Source organism: Equus quagga, chromosome 16 (assembly GCF_021613505.1).
Source record: "Equus quagga isolate Etosha38 chromosome 16, UCLA_HA_Equagga_1.0, whole genome shotgun sequence".
Classification (NCBI taxonomy): domain Eukaryota; kingdom Metazoa; phylum Chordata; class Mammalia; order Perissodactyla; family Equidae; genus Equus; species Equus quagga.
Window position 1 is genome coordinate 35,962,946 of NC_060282.1, and position 18,011 is coordinate 35,980,956.

At 43.6% G+C, this 18,011-nt stretch overlaps 1 protein-coding gene across 4 annotated transcripts in view; it reads left to right on the forward strand.

Moving 5' to 3' along the window:
• Positions 1–628, forward strand: part of RRM2B (ribonucleotide reductase regulatory TP53 inducible subunit M2B) — a 35,283-nt gene extending 34,655 nt beyond the window's left edge. For all 4 annotated transcript variants that reach the window (XM_046641608.1, XM_046641609.1, XM_046641611.1 and 1 more), the window contains one exon: positions 124–628. In XM_046641608.1, the coding sequence (XP_046497564.1) occupies positions 124–276 (153 nt within the window). In that variant the 3' untranslated portion in view covers positions 277–628. The remainder of the gene's footprint in view (positions 1–123) is intronic.
• The last annotated feature ends 17,383 nt before the right edge of the window (positions 629–18,011 follow it).

Sequence of the window (18,011 nt, forward strand, 5' to 3'; positions counted from 1 at the left end):
GATCCTATAGGTGACTAGACGGGTGTTGGGAGACCTGAGCCCTGTTTTAGTTATCTGTTGCTCTTCTTCTGGGGTATAATTTGGCTTCTTCAGAATGTCTAATAACATTTCTTTTCTTTTCAGGTTTTTCAGGCAGAAAATCCCTTTGATTTTATGGAAAACATTTCTTTAGAAGGGAAAACAAATTTCTTTGAGAAACGAGTTTCAGAGTATCAGCGTTTTGCAGTTATGGCGGAAACCACAGATCATGTCTTCACCTTGGATGCGGATTTTTAAAACCTTCCCATATCTAAACCTGTCATTGGTAAATAGCAGTCTATTTTTCTCTGCTTTTTTTTAAAAAAAACTTTATCTCCTTTAGGGAATAGGAGTTTGCTCAAAAGGAATCCAAAACCAAATTTCAATCAAGTTGAATTTTTATAAATACACTCTAATTTTCCTGTTTAACAACCAGAATGTGACCTAAATGCTTTTGTTTTGTCACTAAGATATAAGATGGCATTATGTAGGGGGCCGGCCCAGTGGCGTAGTGGTTAAGTTCACATGCTCCGCTTCAGTGGCCCAGGGTTCACAGATTCGGATCCTGGGTGCGGACCTAGCGCCACTCATCAAGCCGTGCTGTGGTGGCATCCCACATAAAATAGAGGAAGATGGGCACAGATGTTAGTTCAGCGACAATCTTCCTCAAGCAAAAAGAGCAAGATTGGCAACAGATGTTAGCTCAGAGCCAATCTTCCTCAAAAAAAAAAATTTTTTTTGAATTGCATTATGTAGTGATTAAGAGCATGAAGTAAGGGGTCAGATAGGAGTTTGAGATACTGTCCTTACTACTTTGTGTCACCCTTGGCAAGTCAGTTAAACTCTCTAAACCTCAGTATACTTATCTTTAAAATGAATGTAACAGTAGTTCCTAAATTCATGAGAGTTAAGGCACAAAATAAGTGCTTGGCCAGTACTGCCACCACCATCACCATCACTACTATGACTACTTATTAATACTTTAAGTTGCAGTGATATTGTGATAAAATGCTCCCATCTCCTCAAAGTAATTTGGATTCTAAGTCCTAAGATCTAGGGTTAAATCTTTGTATTTTTAATTTGTAGGGAAGAATATAAAGATTTCCTAAAAAAGATTATAATTCTCTTTAACTTGAGAATAACTTCTTTGAATTCCTCCGTATGTAGTAAAGGAAGTTTAGTTGTTAGTTGCTTTGGGCAGGTTACTTATGGAGTGGAATCCAGGAGGTGATCATGGTAGTTGACCTTGTAAGCAAAAGGATTCTGCTCCATCAGAAATTAAAAGGGTAACTATTGCCAGATGTTGCCCTGGAGTGTTTAAAAACCAGGATAAATGAGCTAGAATGGCATTTCCCAAAGAGTAGTCCAAGAGCTGTTAGCCCCTGTAGATATTTTGTGGGAAGAAAAGGGATTCTGTGGTCAGATGAGTTTGGGAAATACTATATGGTCCATTCATCTTTAGGATGTACAGTCAGTACATCAAAGACTGCGAAATTCTGCAGTACGTAAACATTTTCCCCCTGTGTAGTCCAGACTTACTTAACACAGATCTGTTTTTCACCTGTCAACATCTCACTTAACTAGTGTTCCTCAGAACATAGTTTGGAAAAAGCTCCCGCAGAACGTTTTATACGTAGAACGGCTGTGGACTAAGCCAGGGAGAAGCTGGTTAGGATTATTCATCCATTTCAAATTTATGCCAAGCTGAGTAATGCACCTGTGATTGACCTTAGCTGTTTTTCTTTAATATTCTTAAAGCTCTTTTATGCCATTATGAGAAATAGAATTCTTTTCGGGGACCTATGCGTGCTGCACATAGCAGATGGTGAGGGACATGGAGGTCTCTGCGGAGGAGATTGAGGAAAAGCCGGGGGCCGAAGCCTCTGAGAAGTCTGCCCTCTTTATCGTTAGGAAGTGACAAGAGGTAGCCTGAGCCCCAGCAAGCAGGGGGGTTGCCCATTCACAACAAACTACTGCATAAAATTCTGGAAGCTAAAAATTAGAAATTTTCTCTTTGCATAAATTTTTGCTCCATTCATACCACAACTATTTAACTGATTAAAACTGGGAGTTCTCAAGTGAACGCAAAAGGAGCAGGCAATAACTTTATTTTTTAGAGAGAATATCAGAAACTTGAGATATTTTTGCCTATGATAATACCCATTTATTTGTTCAGTGCTTCATAGTTTGCAAAGTGTTTTTACATCACCTCATTTGATCTCCCAACCACCGTATGAGCTTGACAGAGCAGCTAGTGTTGGAATTTTACTGATGGAGAGAGTGAGGCTGAGAGAAATTAAATGACTTGGCCAAGATCTGCTCATTATCACCACAATGTAATTTTTTTTTCTTAGAGCTTATCATATTTTTGTGTTTAGTCCTTTGCCATCCATCTTGATTTGATTTTGCCTATTTCCCCATTAAAGTATCACATACTTTAATTAAGGTGTGGTATCTTATCATCTATGTTAATTAAAGTATCAAAGTATCATAAACATTTTAACTATATTCAGGTAATAGGTTCAAAGATATTTATCTCCTGCCATGCAAAAACTTAACATTAAAATCAATAATGTCTGTAATGACATCAGAATGAAAGAAGAACAGTTTTACAGTCCATATTTCCATCGTTTTGAATCCAAGTCTTTCTCAGAGGTAATGACAGGTGCCTTAATAGGAAGCTTATTTATAGCAGCAATAAACCTACCTGTATTGAGATGAAGAAGTTTTAATACCAAAATACTGGATTTTTAATGCACTGGATTATTCTATTCGATGTTCTAAACACTTTTCCAGACCTCTAGGTTGCATTTTTATTTATTATGTTTAGGATTTTGATTCTTAGTTCTTAAGGAATCAAGAAGTTGTAGAATATCTTTTTAATATTATCTTGCAGATAAAGAAAAAAACACAGAGTATGTTTACAACCTTTTTTTAACAGCGCATGTATTTAAATCATTGGTATGGTAAACTTAAGTTCATTCTTTAGGAATCTAAAAACTTGTAGTGCTAGGTTAGATTGCATTTGTTTGAACTGTCTCATTGTGGTGCGTAGAATCATGGCTTGGAAGGACTTGGGAAGACACTTTGACCCAGTGCTTTCAGACAGGGCTGTTTTGCTGTCCAATTATGTACGATAATACACAATTATTCTTACAACATAAGCTTATCCCAGTAATGTCTTGATATATGAGATTTTTACAGTTGTCTCATTTTGGAACATCCATATTTTTCTCCTTCTTTGGCCATTTTATTTTTCATTTGTTCATGAAAAAGATGATTGAGAAAACATAGCAGCTTGCATATTTAAAAAATATTATTTAGTATTTAGAATTTTTCATTTTACATTTAAATATGCTAACATCATTGTCATAGAATTCCCAAATTGCATTTGTGCAGATTAAGCTGAGGGCTAAATGTCACTAACTGATTTTCAGCGATAAAGAAAGCTGCTGCTGCTCTGCCTGAAAGCCAGTTTAGTCCTGTGATCACGTATTATGCTTCCGAACTGAGTTGAGTGACTTGGTAGCCAGCTCAGGAAATCTTCCCCAGCAGAATCTGCGTGAGTGGCACAGAAGTGAAATCTGTGTATCTTTGTTTTAAATGGTCTGCTCCCTTTTAGACAGCTACAGCTTTGAAGGAAAATCTGGTATTCCTGAGGCCTTAGGAAGAAAGGATTTAAACCTTCAAATTTTGGGCTTAATTCTGTTAAAGAAAATATTGGTGAAAATGGAAGGCTGGAGAATGATTTTTTGTGTTTTGTACAGATAAAAATTTAACAATTCAGTCTTTTTCAGACTCAGTTCACAATGTTCTTAACTTATGCATTTGACTCTGGTTTACAACTATGTCTTGATTTTTCCAAATAGCTGATCATGTAGCAAAGTTATTTGATATCTATTGTGTAAATAGAGAGCTTTACTAGGTGTGGTATACCTAAATATTTTTTGCTAAAATAAATTATGGTCAATTAAGCCAACCCTGCATATATAGAATTTGGAATTCCCCCCCCCCCCAAAGAAATGAGTTGTTTTGTTATGTTTTTGGTTTGATATGTTGAAATAAACTGTATCATAGCTACATCATTTTGTGTATGTCCTTTTTGGGTAAGAATGTTTCTTTATAAGTGCTCGGGCTTCCCTAATCAAGGAATGTATGTATTTTCTTTTTGTGTGTACAGGGAAATACATGTTGGTATTACTTTGCTCACCTGTTCCCCTACCACTGCTCTTTGACCTAAGAAGAACTCTCCAGTTGTCTCACTCATCTACTTTCTCTCAATCCATGAGCCTTTCTTCATGTCTCTTTGTATCCAGCTGAGATTCTATAATCCATCATATTACTGGTAGTAACATTCTTTATCAATACCCTGAACTCTGTTCTTCCTCTGCAGTTCTACCTTACATGGAGAAACCAAGGAAATTCCTCCGCCCTGTTTATGAATGCAGCAATCCAGTTTTTCCATATTTCCCACCCCAGCAGCCAAATGCTACTAGAGAAAAAGTCATACAAGACAAATTGAGTCTTCTATAATTTCATGATTCCCTATTGTCTTAGTCCATTTGGGCTACTATAAAAAACTTCCATAAGAAAAAAGGAACCCTCATACACTACTGGTGGGAATGTAAACTGGTGCAGCCACTATGGACAACAGTATGGAAATTTCTCGAAAAATTAAAAATAGAAATACCATATGACCCAGCCATCCCACTACTGGGTATCTATCCAAAGAGCTTGAAATCAGCAATTCCAAAAGTCCCATGCACCCCTATGTTCATCGCAGCATTATTTACAATAGCCAAGACGTGGAAGCAACCTAAGTGCCCATCAACTGATGACTGGATAAAGAAGATATGGCATATATATACAATGGAATACTACTCAGCCATAAAAAAGAACAAAATCGTCCCATTCACAACAACATGGATGGACCTTGAGGGTATTATGTTAAGTGAAATAAGCCAGCTAGAGAAAGACGAACTCTGTATGACTCCACTCATATGTGGAAGTTAAACATGTAGACAAAGAGAACAGATTAGTGGTTACCAGGGTAAAGGGGGGGTGAGGGATGGGCACAGAGGGTGAAGTGGTGCACCTACAACATGACTGACAAACAATAATGTACAACTGAAATTCTATAAGGTTGTAAACTATCATAATCTCAATAAAAAGTTAAAAAAAAAAAAAACTGCCATAGACTGGGAGGCTTAAACAAGACATTTACTTCTCACTGTTCTGGAGGCTGGGAATTCTAAGATCAAGGCGCAGACAGATTTGGAGTCTGGTCAGGCTTGCTTTCTGGTTCCTGGACAGCTGTCTACTCGCTGTGTCCTCACATGGCAGAAGGGGCAAGGGAGTGCTCTGGGTCTCTTTTATAAGGGCACTAATTCCATTCACGAGGGCAGAGTCACCTCCCAAAGGTTCCCCCTCCAAATACCATCACAGTGGGAATTAGGTTTCAGCGTGAATTTCGGTGGGACACAAACATTCAGTTTGTAGCACCGATCTCAGGACTGTCGGACAATCCAACTACAGTTTCTTGATAAACTTGTTCTCCGTTCTCCACAATTGCTTTTTCACACTGTCTTCACCCTCAGCTCCTATTCTCACTTCCAAAGAAGTGCCTTTATCATCTGCTTTTTCTTTGTGGACTGTGGGCATGCAAGAGATATTCTCAGAGTCAGCAGGAAAACTTGACAATATAGGAGCCCCTAAATCTAGAACCTAAGAAGTTGGCGGTAGAATTCAAGATACAAATTTCTATGCATGATCTCTTTTCTGTGGAGTCATTACAGTCAGGGAGTGATGAAGCAGAATATCTGTTTTGCGCTCCTTTCTTCTAGGAATAACAGCCGTTTAATCCTGGGAGCCGCTGCTCCCACTCCCGCCACCTGGCTCTTGCAGGGCTGCCAGTACTAGTACGTGCTCCATCTGTCTGGGCACGGGGCTGGGCATGTGATCCAGGCGGGGCCACGTCCTTACCTAGGGGTTTTCCAGTTGCAACTGAAAGAGGAGGATCACTTTTATTCTAATGACAAAGCTAGAGAAAGAGTCCTAGCTCTAACTCTCGTGAGGCCCAACTCTATCCTGATTCTTTGCAGCATTTCGTAAATAAATGCCTACTGTTTGCCTAAGATAGTTCAACTTAAGTTTCTCTATTTACAACCAAAAGGACACTAGTTAAAACAGAAACTGGTTCCTGGAAACAAAAACAGTGATTGGAAAGAGTGAGGGTGTCCATGTACGTATCAGTCAAGGAGCTGAGAACCCAGAATTTGCACCTTGGGTAGACCCTGAGAGCCAGATGTTTAAGTCTTCAGTGAAATAGAAGTGCTGTCTGGAGGACAAGGCAAAGAGTAGGAGAAGGGAGGCCTAGCTGAGTTGTGAGTCTCAGAAGAGCAGGGTTGTTACAAAAGAACGTGTTGTCCATGGGCTGTGTGGTCATCCTGCAATGAAACAACAGCTGTCCTTGTTTTACATGAACTTTTTGGGTGACTTGTGCATCTGGACGTTCTGAAACCTGTGCCAGCTCACAACCACATCGCTCTGTTCGTTTCTCCAGGGTAGCACGTTTACACATCATAGGAAATAAGAGCTTCCTCCAGTTGGTCTGAGTAATGGTCAATGAGTGTGTTCTTGGCAGTCCCTCATCATTAACGATAGTGTCCAAGTTCTGAGAGTGAAACTGTGCTTCACTATATCTTGAAAATTTAATTCCTAGTAAAATAATAAACATTTGTACATACTTTAGATTTTATAAGGTGATTTTGCAACCACGTCATTCCAATCATTTCATTGGTTCACTAATTTTTTTCTTTTTTTAAAGATTTTATTTTTTCCTTTTTCTCCCCAAATCCCCCCAGTACACAGTTGTGTATTCTTTGTTGTGGGTCCTTCTAGTTCTGGTATGTGGGACACTGCCTCAGCGTGGTTTGATGAGCAGTGCCATGTCCGCGCCCAGGATTCAAACCAATGAAACACTGGGCCGCCTGCAGTGGAGCGTGCGAACTTAACCACTAGGCCACGGGGCCAGCCCCCATTGGTTCACTAATTTTATGACAAATTGCTATGTCATAAGAATATTGTTGATAAGGGACCTGAGGCTCAGACAAGTTAAGTTACTTGCCCAGGGCTTAACACAACTGGTAAATGTTAGAGGCAAGACTCTGACCCAGAGGTCATGGCTTTAGATCCCATCATCTTTTCACTCAGTGCACCCAAATTTCTCTTTCTACTGCCGGTGGTATTCAAGAAGACTTTTGGTGGGCGATGATTCCCTTGACCTACACTCTCTCCCTAACACGCTCCATTTGCAGGTGCCAGTTTAGAGCTTCATTTGTCCATCTTGAGGTCCTGCCCCAGAGCTGGCTGGGAATTGTGTTTGAGCATCACTTCATGGAGCATGTGGAAAGGGCTTATCTGGGGCCTTGCTGAAGTAGCAAAGTTTGAAGACATCAGAACTGCAAGGGCAATTGATAGTTGTTTGCTAATCATATTTGGGAAATAAATTTTCAAGAATATTTAAGTAAAAAGTAATTTAATTTTAAAGTATTAAAAGTAATAGCACAGGTGGAACTCAGAATGGCATATCCTGAGAGTGGTTGCATTTGACAAATTTTGGAAACCTTAAACCACATTTCTACTGTCTCAGATGGTAAGAGCTGCCCAGGTTGGAGCTTCCCAAGAAGTCCTGCCCAGGACTCAGGGTTATAAAGTGGTAGCAAGTAAAGACAGGCTTGCTTCAATCTGTGTAAATTCCAGACCACAAGGCAGCTTCTGCCTCTAATTCCTGCCATCTGTTGGTGTGGGTCTCTAGGTTTGGAACCTAAAATCTCAGAGGACTTGCACTGCCCTTCGTACAGTTTTCTGAGTCTAATCTGCTGAAGGCAACATCCAGATACAATGAGCCTTTACGTCTCTGAGAAAATAGAAGAGTAAAAATCTCTTCCAAGCATATCTCTGTGTGTGATGCAATTCATCATCTGCTCACGTCCAGGGGCTCAGCTTCATCAATGGGCTGCAAGAGATTGACACAGAAAGTTTTTTCCCCTTCCAGATTTTTCGCCCTGCTCCTGCCTTCTTAACTGACTAGTCCCTACCCATCCTTTGAAGGTCCTTTTCTCTGTGTGTTCATAGCTCTCTACACTCTCTATCTGGCACATGGTGTGTTAAAATCGTAATTGAGCCACTTTCAGGTGAGGACAGTGCTTTTACGTTTGTATTGTCCGTGGGACACACAGTAGCTGCTCAGGAAGTATTTCCTCAATGAATGAAGGAATGACGGTCATAATTAGTTAAATCATGAAGCCTTGTGTCATGTAATCAAGATAAGCTGGTAGCTAGAAACTGTCATTTACAGAGTACACACGACCCACACTCTTTACATAAGTCATCTCATTTAATGCTCTTAACCCTGTTGGGAGGGTATTTTTTCCACCTTCCCTCCACAAATATTCATTGAGTGCATCCTAAATGCCAGGCACTATGCTAGGTGCTGGAGATCAAACCACGAAAAGACAGACATGACGTCTGCCTCAGGGAGCGTAGCAGGTAGACACATAATAAACAAAGTAAAGAAACTGTTATTTCCTCCATTTTTGAGATGCCTTTCAGAGAGGTTCTACTCCTTGTCTGTTCCCTGCTTAAAGTATCACAGATAGAGCCAGAATTCTCTCCCAGTCCTGCTTGATACCAAAGTTCATGCTTTTCCTAGAATGCTCTGGTCAAGATATAGCTGCAGCTCTGCTGGGCACAGAGTTCCAGGCCCCGGGAGCAGTGGGTCCCAACCCCCGCCAGAGGGCTGCACGGCAAGGGGTGGCGGTGGTGAGAGCCAGCAGCTGCGGGTGTGGCTCAGGCTCCAGGGGAGAAACCGGTGGATGGGAGGGCCAGACACTGCTGCATCCTGCTAGCAGCTGGCGGGCAGCGTGTTGCCATCAGCGGGGGATTTGGTGGGCAGGGCTGATGGAAGTATTTAGCAAAGCTAATTCCATCTAATTCTCCAAAAGGGAAGAATAGTTGCAGCCTCTTGCCAGCTGCTACCAATGTAGGGCTAAATCACCCACCCCCAAGTGTCCCGCATGGAGCTAGAAAGCCAAGGAGGCTGCCTGTGGCCCGGGCCTTCCCTGGGGCCGGGTGAAGCAGAAGACGCTGGGGCAGGGGGCGAAGGAGACACTGTTCCAAGTCCCTTTCTGCGCTAGGCAGGCCAGAACCATGACTGGCTGCTCCACCGGCCCCCCGTTCCCCATCTCTCCGGCCTTTCCTTCCTGCAGGTGGTACCTGCTCTGGAAGATCAGGGAAATGTTTTGCTGGAGGTCTCTTTTCCTGACTTCCTCGTGGTGGAGCCCTTGAGCCACCAGTTTCTCAGCTCAGAGGCTGCTCCTTCACTGCAGGTAGATTTTAAAGAAGAAAGATTCTGTTTCCAGATGAATTTAGGCTGCTGGGTAGGAGGGAGGCCTCTGAACATATAGAAGAAATTCATGCTCAGCACTGGCCCTTTGGGAAGGGGGACCTCCCAGCAGGATCCCTGGGGGAATTTCAATTTCACCCCAGGCTGGCTATATAGAAAGGAAAGTCTAGGGGACAGTGCCACAAGTGAAGTCCGCATTTCAGTACCAACTGCAAGAGGAAAATCCTCTTTCCATAAACGGATGCTGAGCGGTTATGAAACAACTGACCAAACCGCACATCCTCGTGAGGAATCAGGAGGCCTGGACCAGTCACCTGTGACTTTGGTATTTGCTTCGCCATCAGTTGAGAGGAGGGGATGGTGAAGAGGGGAGGGTCAGAAATGGCAGAAAGATGGCACTTACCCTATGGCCCATTCTAGGAGGATCTGGGGACGGAGGGGAATGTGTTGAGTCTTGTCTTTGTGCCGGAATGGGTCACATGAATTCTTTTGGCCTTGGACACCAAAAGCTCCTGTCCACCTCAGGCAGAGGAGAGTGATACCTATGGTCAGGACAGGATGGAGGTATTTTCCCAATTCAGGTCTGGGGAGCAGGTCTCCTGGGAGCTAGGGGTCGTTAAATGATGCTCTCTCCTATGAAACCTAAGTCTACCTTGACCCAGTTAACTCACTTGGAACCCGTAGAAAGTACCTCAAAATGTGGGACACTGCTGTCGTGAGGTGTGGAAGAACGTGGGCTGTAGTCAAACTTCTTGCCTTCACATCCTGCCTCTACTAGTCACTGGCTGGATGACTGGCAAGTCATCATCTGTGACACTGGGAAGAACAACTGTGTGGACTTAATGTGTTGTGGAATATGCAGAACGTTTAAAATAGCACCCAGCACACAGTAAGCACTCAATATTGAAGCTGTTATCACAAAGCTTCATCTAGAACTAAAATTCCGACTATGTGCCTGGAACATTCCCCTTAGCTCAGAGAGACCTTAAAGTCGATAGTTCCTCTCAGGCTGAGCTATGGGCTTCTTGCTATGTCACCTTTAACAATTTCACCATTGGATAGGTTTCATCTTATAGACCGATCATTTAAATCTATAGCATATACTTCTAAATGGTCTTAGTATCTAGCATTTTGGTTGTCTGGGAAATATATTCTTGTGTTTCCTTAACAAATAATATAGCTTTACTCTGCCTACAGCATTAGGAGCGAGTAAGACTCAGTTCACCTGAATCGTCTGTGCCCGTTTAACATCCTTTCTTGCTCTTATCATGAATGTCCCCTTCTAAGGCTAATGAACAAATCACAGGCCCTCATAATAGCCCAGGCAGAACAAAGGTGAGGGCGACCTGGAAGGAGTGGCTCCACAGATCCTTGCCCGTGTTCGGATCCAAACCCCACCGAGGCGACACAAAGGGGAGAGGGCTGTACTCCTTTCTAGGCCAATTTTGTAATGGACTCTGGTGCCTGGCAGAACAGCACGAAGGGGGGAGAGCTTGCTTGTCCCACCTTCTTGCTATTATAGGCACAGGCAGTGAACATCCATACACACACGTATATGTATATACAACGTACTTGTACTATTTCATGCATATCCATAACTTTCCCCTGGGATAAACTGGGTCAGAGGAATGCACAATTCCGAAGCTGCCTCACATTTTCTTTTAAACTGTTTATGGAAGTAAAATATGTATATATAGCCAGGTCTGTGTTTTTTTTTTCTTTTAAATAATAGAGATGTTTATATAAAAAACTTTCTTTTTACTAAAACTGTAGACGTTCTAAAATCTTTCCTTTGGGCTTAGGGAGGGGAGGGTTTTTGTTTTTACTTTTACTTTTGGCCACACTTCTATTTATCCCCATGGATAAATGTCTTAGCTGTTAGCTAAGTTGTCTACTACAAAGCTGTTCACAAATTGTTGCCCATTTCCAATGACAGAAGCTGGGAAAGCCACATACTTGCTTTCCCAGACTCCTTTGTAGCTAGAAGTGGCTAATGGGCCCAGTGTGGCAAATGAAACATAAAGGAAAGCCTGTTGGGGGCCTTATGGAGAAATATTTTTTCCTCTTCATTAAGAGTGATGCTTGTGAAAGAAAATTTCTGCCGGGCATACTCTTTTGTGCCCTGCCTTCAAACAATTGGTGTGAGGATGTGATCCTTGGAACAGTGGCAGCCATCTTGTGACCATGAGGCAACAAACATGAGTAAAAACAAAAAAGCCAAGATATTGATGACAGAAGATGTAAAAGGCAAAAGATGTCTGGATTTTGAAGATATTGTTAGATGGCTGAACCATCCTTGGAACCTTCTACCTCCCATTTTCTGCTCCATGAAATGACCAGTACCAAGATTACTAAGCCATTCTTACAAATGGCTTCTATTATTTATAACGAATGCATCCTAATTGAAAAAACCTCCCCGTTTTATTTTTTTTTAAAGATTGGTACCTGAGCTAACAAGTGTTGCCAATCTTTTTTTTTTTTCTGCTTTATCTCCCCAAATCCCCCCGGTACATAGTTGCACATATCTTAGTTGCAGATCCTTCTAGTTGTGGCATGTGAGATGCTGCCTCAACGTGGCCTGACGAGTGGTGCCATGTCCACGCCCAGGATTCGAACAGGCGAAACCCTGGACCGCCACAGTGGAGTGAGCAAACTTAACCACTCGGCCACGGGGCCGGCCCCAAAACCTCCCCCCTTTTAAACAATTCAAAATGAGATCATTATCCCTCCCTTCTCATCTTGCGTCCCTCACCCATACGGTGGTTTCAATACTCCCACTCTGATTACATTCTTTGCAAACCACTTAAAAATGTAAGACACCGAGTTCATTTCTCAGCAATTCTGGCATCCTTGACAAATGTTCCTTCCCACCCAGCCCTGGTTCAGCCTGGCTTTTCCACATTGTGGCAGAGGACACAGTAGCCCTGAGCAGTCAGCTGCCTTTCTGCTGGCCTCATGCTTCTGTGCTGCCTCCCCGGTCCGCATGGCGGCAAAGTCAGAGAAGAAGGCGGCTGAGGCAGTCCTGGGTTCTGCTGTCGGGCAGCCCTGCCTCCTGTCACTTCACGACTCTACCCCAGCGCCCTTCCTTCCTGAGATGGGATCACGGTGAGTGGGGTCTCTGTGTCAGTGTCTTTTAAATTAGAAATGCTTAGTGTTCAAACCAGAGCTTCTGTCCTGAGAAGAGTACATGAGTCGCTTGCACCTGGAATACAAAGAACTCAGCGATTCCTTCAGATTCAGAGACAGCTGGAATCATTTTTCCTTCTGCAGGTATGTTTGGATTGAGTGAAATGTTTGATTGCATTACTCCTGAAAGGCTGGTTTCCTGTTGTGATTTAGCTAATATTGAAGTTTCCTGTGACAGGAATAAATTACAGGGCTTATTCCATCCTGCAGCTCACACATTTCAAAACAACCCAGTGGGAGACTGGAAGCGTGTGCTCATGCCGTGTGGCTGGGGTGGGACGGGGCAGGTGGTAAGAAATGCCTCCTTCCTGGCTTAGAATTTGGTAACTGAGGAGAGAGTGGATGGGGTGGGGGTGCAGAGGCTCAGGTGGAGACATTACAGGTGCATTTGGCAGAGACCGACATCCCCAGTGTGTGGTGCAGCGAAAACAGAGCTGGGCTGGGAGTGAAAGAGAACCATAAAGTGGAAAGATGAGATATTTTGGTCAAAAAGACAAGAAAAATTTTGGCACTACTATTTATTAGCCATATGACCTTGGATAATATGACCATATGACCATATGGCTTGAACCCCCCTGAACCTCAGTTTTCCTATCTGTAAAATGGGTGTGTGTGTGTGTGTGTGTGTGTGTGTGTGTGTGTGAGAGAGAGAGAGAGAGAAAGATTGGCCCTGAGCTAACATCTGTTGCCAATCTTCCTCTTTTTGCTTGAGGAAGATTGTCACTGAGCTAACATCTGTGCCCATCTTCCTCTATTTTGTATGTGGGATGCCACCACAGCATGGCTTGATGAGTAGTGTGTAGGTCCACACCCGGGACCCGAAGTGAACCCTGGGCCACTGAAGCAGAGTGCACAAACTTGACCACTACGCCACAGGGCCAGCCCCTGGGTGTGCATTTTGAATTGAGGTTTAAAGGAGTTGCAGGATAGTGTATGCAGTTCACTGCAGTAAAATGAGAGGAACCCGGATCTGAGCTGGGTTTAGGAAGGGAAGAGCACTGGGAGAGAGGGGAGGGGGTCATATCCCGGCTTGTGACTGAGCTGGTCCTGGTGGGTTTCAGCTGTTAAATATTTGAAGTGGTAGCTGACCCTCCTGTGGTCAGGCCAGCCCCTCCTTAAAGCTTTGTTATTCTTGGGATAACCTAGTGCCACTTGCAGGCTTATTTTACAGAGAAAGAGATTGAGGTCCGGACAGTCAAGAACCTTGCCCAAGGTCCCACAGCTATTGCAAGGCACAGCAGTAATTGGAACTAGGCCTGGGTAACCCACTTTAACTTGCTTGGCAGCTTTGATCTTGCCTGGTAACTTGGCTTTTAAAACTTTCAGCCTCAGGCTGGCCAAGGGGAAAATGAAGTAAAATGAATAAATTTTCCCTCAGGCCATCCCCGCGTTTTGTGCCCTTTCACCTCTCCTAACCCTCTGAACTTTCTCAACTATGAATTTTCCCCGCAGCTACCACCGCACTCCATAGAAAACTTTCCCCCAAGCTCAGGAACAAGACAAGGATGCCCACTCTCACCGCTCTTATTCAATGTAGTACTGGAAGTACAAGCCAGAGTAATTAAGCAAGAAAAAGAAATAAAATACATTCAAATTGGAAAGGAAGAAGTGAAACTCTCTCTTTTGTAGGTGACAGTTTTACATATAGATATTGATTTTTAAACTTGTTCAGAGTAAAGTGTAAATGACTGATAACCTCTCTGAGTATTTTCTATGAGAGGTATTTTCTTTCAAATTCTGCATATGAAATTTATTGTATCAATCAGCTGATACAAACTTTTTTATTCTTAGCTTTTCCATGGCTACTGAAATCATAGTAACACAGAGTAACCTGCCCTACCCACATTGTCACATATTGCCTCTTACCAGGCCCCTTTCTCCTCTTTCTTTCTCCAGCTTCCTCCCAACCTCCTCTACTCATCTGTTTGAGAGAAGGTTGGGCTATGTCTATGGTTCTTAAAGTGTGGTAGCTGGACCAGCAACACCAGCATCACCTGGGAACCTGTGCAAATGCAAATTCTCTGGCCCGGTGCCAGGCTTGCTGAGTCAGAAACCCTGGGCTGGGCCCCATAGATCTGTTTTAACAAGCCCTCAGAGTGATTCTGATGCACAACCAAATTTGAGAACCACTGGACTATGGAATGGAGTAAAACCAGTGATTTATTCTCATAAGAAGATGTTGGAATATTAGCTAAAGAACAGTGGGAAATAAGTCAACAGCAATACAGTCAGACATGTTGCACATCGAATGCCCATCTCGGCTTAGCTTGGTATTTTGGAAAGGACTGCCTGCTGGGCTGTTGCCCTGGCTTCTGCCCCGCCCCCTAGTGCTCCCTGGGCTCCCATTGGCTCACTCTTCAGTCCCTCTTCCTCTTCCCACCCCTTCACTCACTCTGGCTCTATCCCAAGCTGAGGCAGATATCAGCCCCCTCAGTTTGGTAACACTGTTTTCTAGACAGCCTCCTCTGGCTCATCACCTCTCATACCACCCCAAGTTTTGGTTCCATGCTCTGAAATCTTGGAGGCTCAGCTTCCTGAACATTTAATTCTCTCTTACACGCTCATGGAAGCAACAGCACAGAAATGCCCATCGTTGGGGATGGTTCCTTGCGTCTTCCCCATCACTGGACAACTTACCACGTTTTCTTCATCCAACTCTCAGAACAAAGCAATGGCACCTTGCTTAGCTGCCTAATTCATTAGTTCAAGGGTCTTTTCACTACATCTCATTCTAATCAAAATGCAACCATATGGGGAGTTGCAGATGCCCTTGGATGAGAAGTTCCTGTTTAAAAAGGCCAGCTCTTCATCTGGCAGCCAGGTGGAACTTTTGTCACCTTTGAGACTGGCAGCATCGAGACTATCTTCAAAGGTTATTCCTGCTCTAGGGGCACCTTGTGTGAGGAGAGGGACCTGGGTAGCGAGCCTCGACAACCACAGTGTGCAGATTTATCTTCAGCCTTCAATCTCATTGTGGAAGTTAAAATGTCCCCAACTTTTGGCTTTATCTGCTTATCTGCGATTTTGCTCTCTACAGTTTCAGTTACCTGTGGTCCAAAAAATTTAAATGGAAAATTCCAGAAATAAGCAATTCATAAGTTTTAAATCGTGCACTATTCTGAGTAGTGTGATGAAAGCTTGTGGTCGCACTCCATCCCACCCTGGATGTGAATCACCACTTTGTCCAGTGTATCCACGCTGTGTACACCACCCTCCTGTTCGTCACTTAGTAGCCATCTCGGTTATCAGATGACTGTCACGGGGTCTCAGTGCTTGTGTTCAAGTAACCTTTATTTTACTTAATAACTGCCCCAAAGCCAACTTTATTATTAGTTATCGTTGTTAATTTCTTACTGCGCCTAATTTATAAATTAAACTTTTTCACATGTGTGTATGTATAGGAAAAAATAGTATTACTGTATAGGGTTTGGTACCACCCACGGCTTCAGGCATCCACTGGGGGTCTTGGAATGTATCCCCCATGGCTAAGGGGGAACTACCATATGTGCAAGCCTGGTGGTGTATCACTGTAAGGCAGTGTTTGTCAAAGCTTGAGCCTCAGTTCATCCGAAGCACCAGAGGGACGTGCTAGGAGATCTTGGGCCGTACTCTGGATCTGCTCAATCAGACTTTCTGGGATGGGTCTGGAATCTGATGCTTAGAGAGAATCTGGAGGTGATTCTCACGTACCCCAAGGTTTGAATAGGTGGTGGATTTGTTTTCGGTCAGGATTTGCCCCAGAATAAGCCTTAATCCATGCAACGCAAACCGTGTTACTATCAGGCTCAACTGTGATTGTAAATGCTCCCATTTTGTAAATGCTTCTCCCTGGCTGAGTGTTAAGAAATCAAGGCTGAGTCAGTTTGTGGCACAAATGAAGCCCCACTATGAACAATTTCACACATTTCCTGATATTTCCCTGACCCATTCCTGTGAAATCCCCCAGCCTCAGGTATTTTGAGAGGCTGGCAAAGGTTGCCTAATGTGGCTTCGGATCCAGTCTATCAGGCACAGCCACTACAACGGGTCTGCCGCCATCTCCTCTCTGCCCCCGTCCTCTGGTCACAGAGTAGCCCAAGACACCCCCAGTCATGCCCTCTGTTTGGGTTTTCTAGCCCATTGTCCAGTGGTGTAGCCAGGACTCCAATAGCCATAGGGAGGGGACCAGCCCAGTGGCGCAGCTGTTAAGTTAGCATGTTCCGCTTTGGCGGCCAGGGGGCTCGCCAGTTTGGATCTGGGCACAGAAGTAGCACTGCTCATCAAGCCACGCTGTGGCAGGCATCCCACATATGAAGTAGAGGAAGATGGGGACAGGTGTTAGCTCAGGGCCAGTCTTCCTCAGCAAAAGAAGAGGAGGATTGGCAGCGGGTATTAGCTCAGGGCTAATCTTCCTCGGGAAAAAAAAATAGCCATAGGGAGATCTCCCTCCTTCCTATACATCCTCCTTACAATTAAATCTAAGCTGGTCATTTGGCTCTGCAAACTCGGTTTCCCCCAAGAAGGTTGGCCATGGGGTTCTGAGCACAGAAGGCATCTTTGGAGCCCTTTGATGCTGATGTTTGGACGCCCAGAAAAGACATTTTGGAGATGGTTCTGTGGCTAGCAGGGAGAGTCTGAGTGGGATTTCTCAAATGTTAAATAAAATGTTTTAAAATTTAATTATAAGAAATCGCTTTTATCTCACAGCCAATGCCTTGGGATATATTTCTCTCACTTAGAGGATGTTTTCTAACTTGATGTATTAACTTGGTTCTTTAGCCCTGGGACAATTACCAACTTGACGGAAGGAATCATAGCTTCACAGACTGGACCAGAGGGCAGCCTGCTTGTTGTGGAGCTGGGGCCCGAGAGAGTCCCAAGCTGACCCTCGGCTTGGCTGCTCCGAGGGCCCTGTAGGGATCTGGACAGAGTTTATTACCAGTGAACTCTGCTATTGTCTTTCCTATTAAATCTAAAAGGAGAATCAGGGTTTTCCCTGAAAGTTTAGTCTTTACTGCTTTTGTTAATACGAGGAAGGGAACTAAAATGGATGTAACTGGGGCTTAATTTCAAAAGACCACAGTTCAATGGCCATCAGATGCCAAAATGAATGCAAGACCAATCTCCCATATGTAGAAGGTACCCTGGAAATTGCACAGAACTGCTCCGTAATGCCTGGGCCCTTTAGCCAGAATAAGGATAAAAATAGGGGTCAGAGTGGAGTAGGGAGAGGATGTAGGTGGATTTATTAGAGAGTAATGCTGTCCTGTTGTGAGCTCCACTCCTCTCTAGAGAGAGGTGAGGGCTGCCTCCATTTCAAGTGTAGAGGGGAGCTTCCATGAGACCCCTTGGAGAGCTTGATGTGTGCCCCCTGAAGTTGAGAAACACAGGGAAGGGGTTGTGTTCACCAGTGAGAGAACTC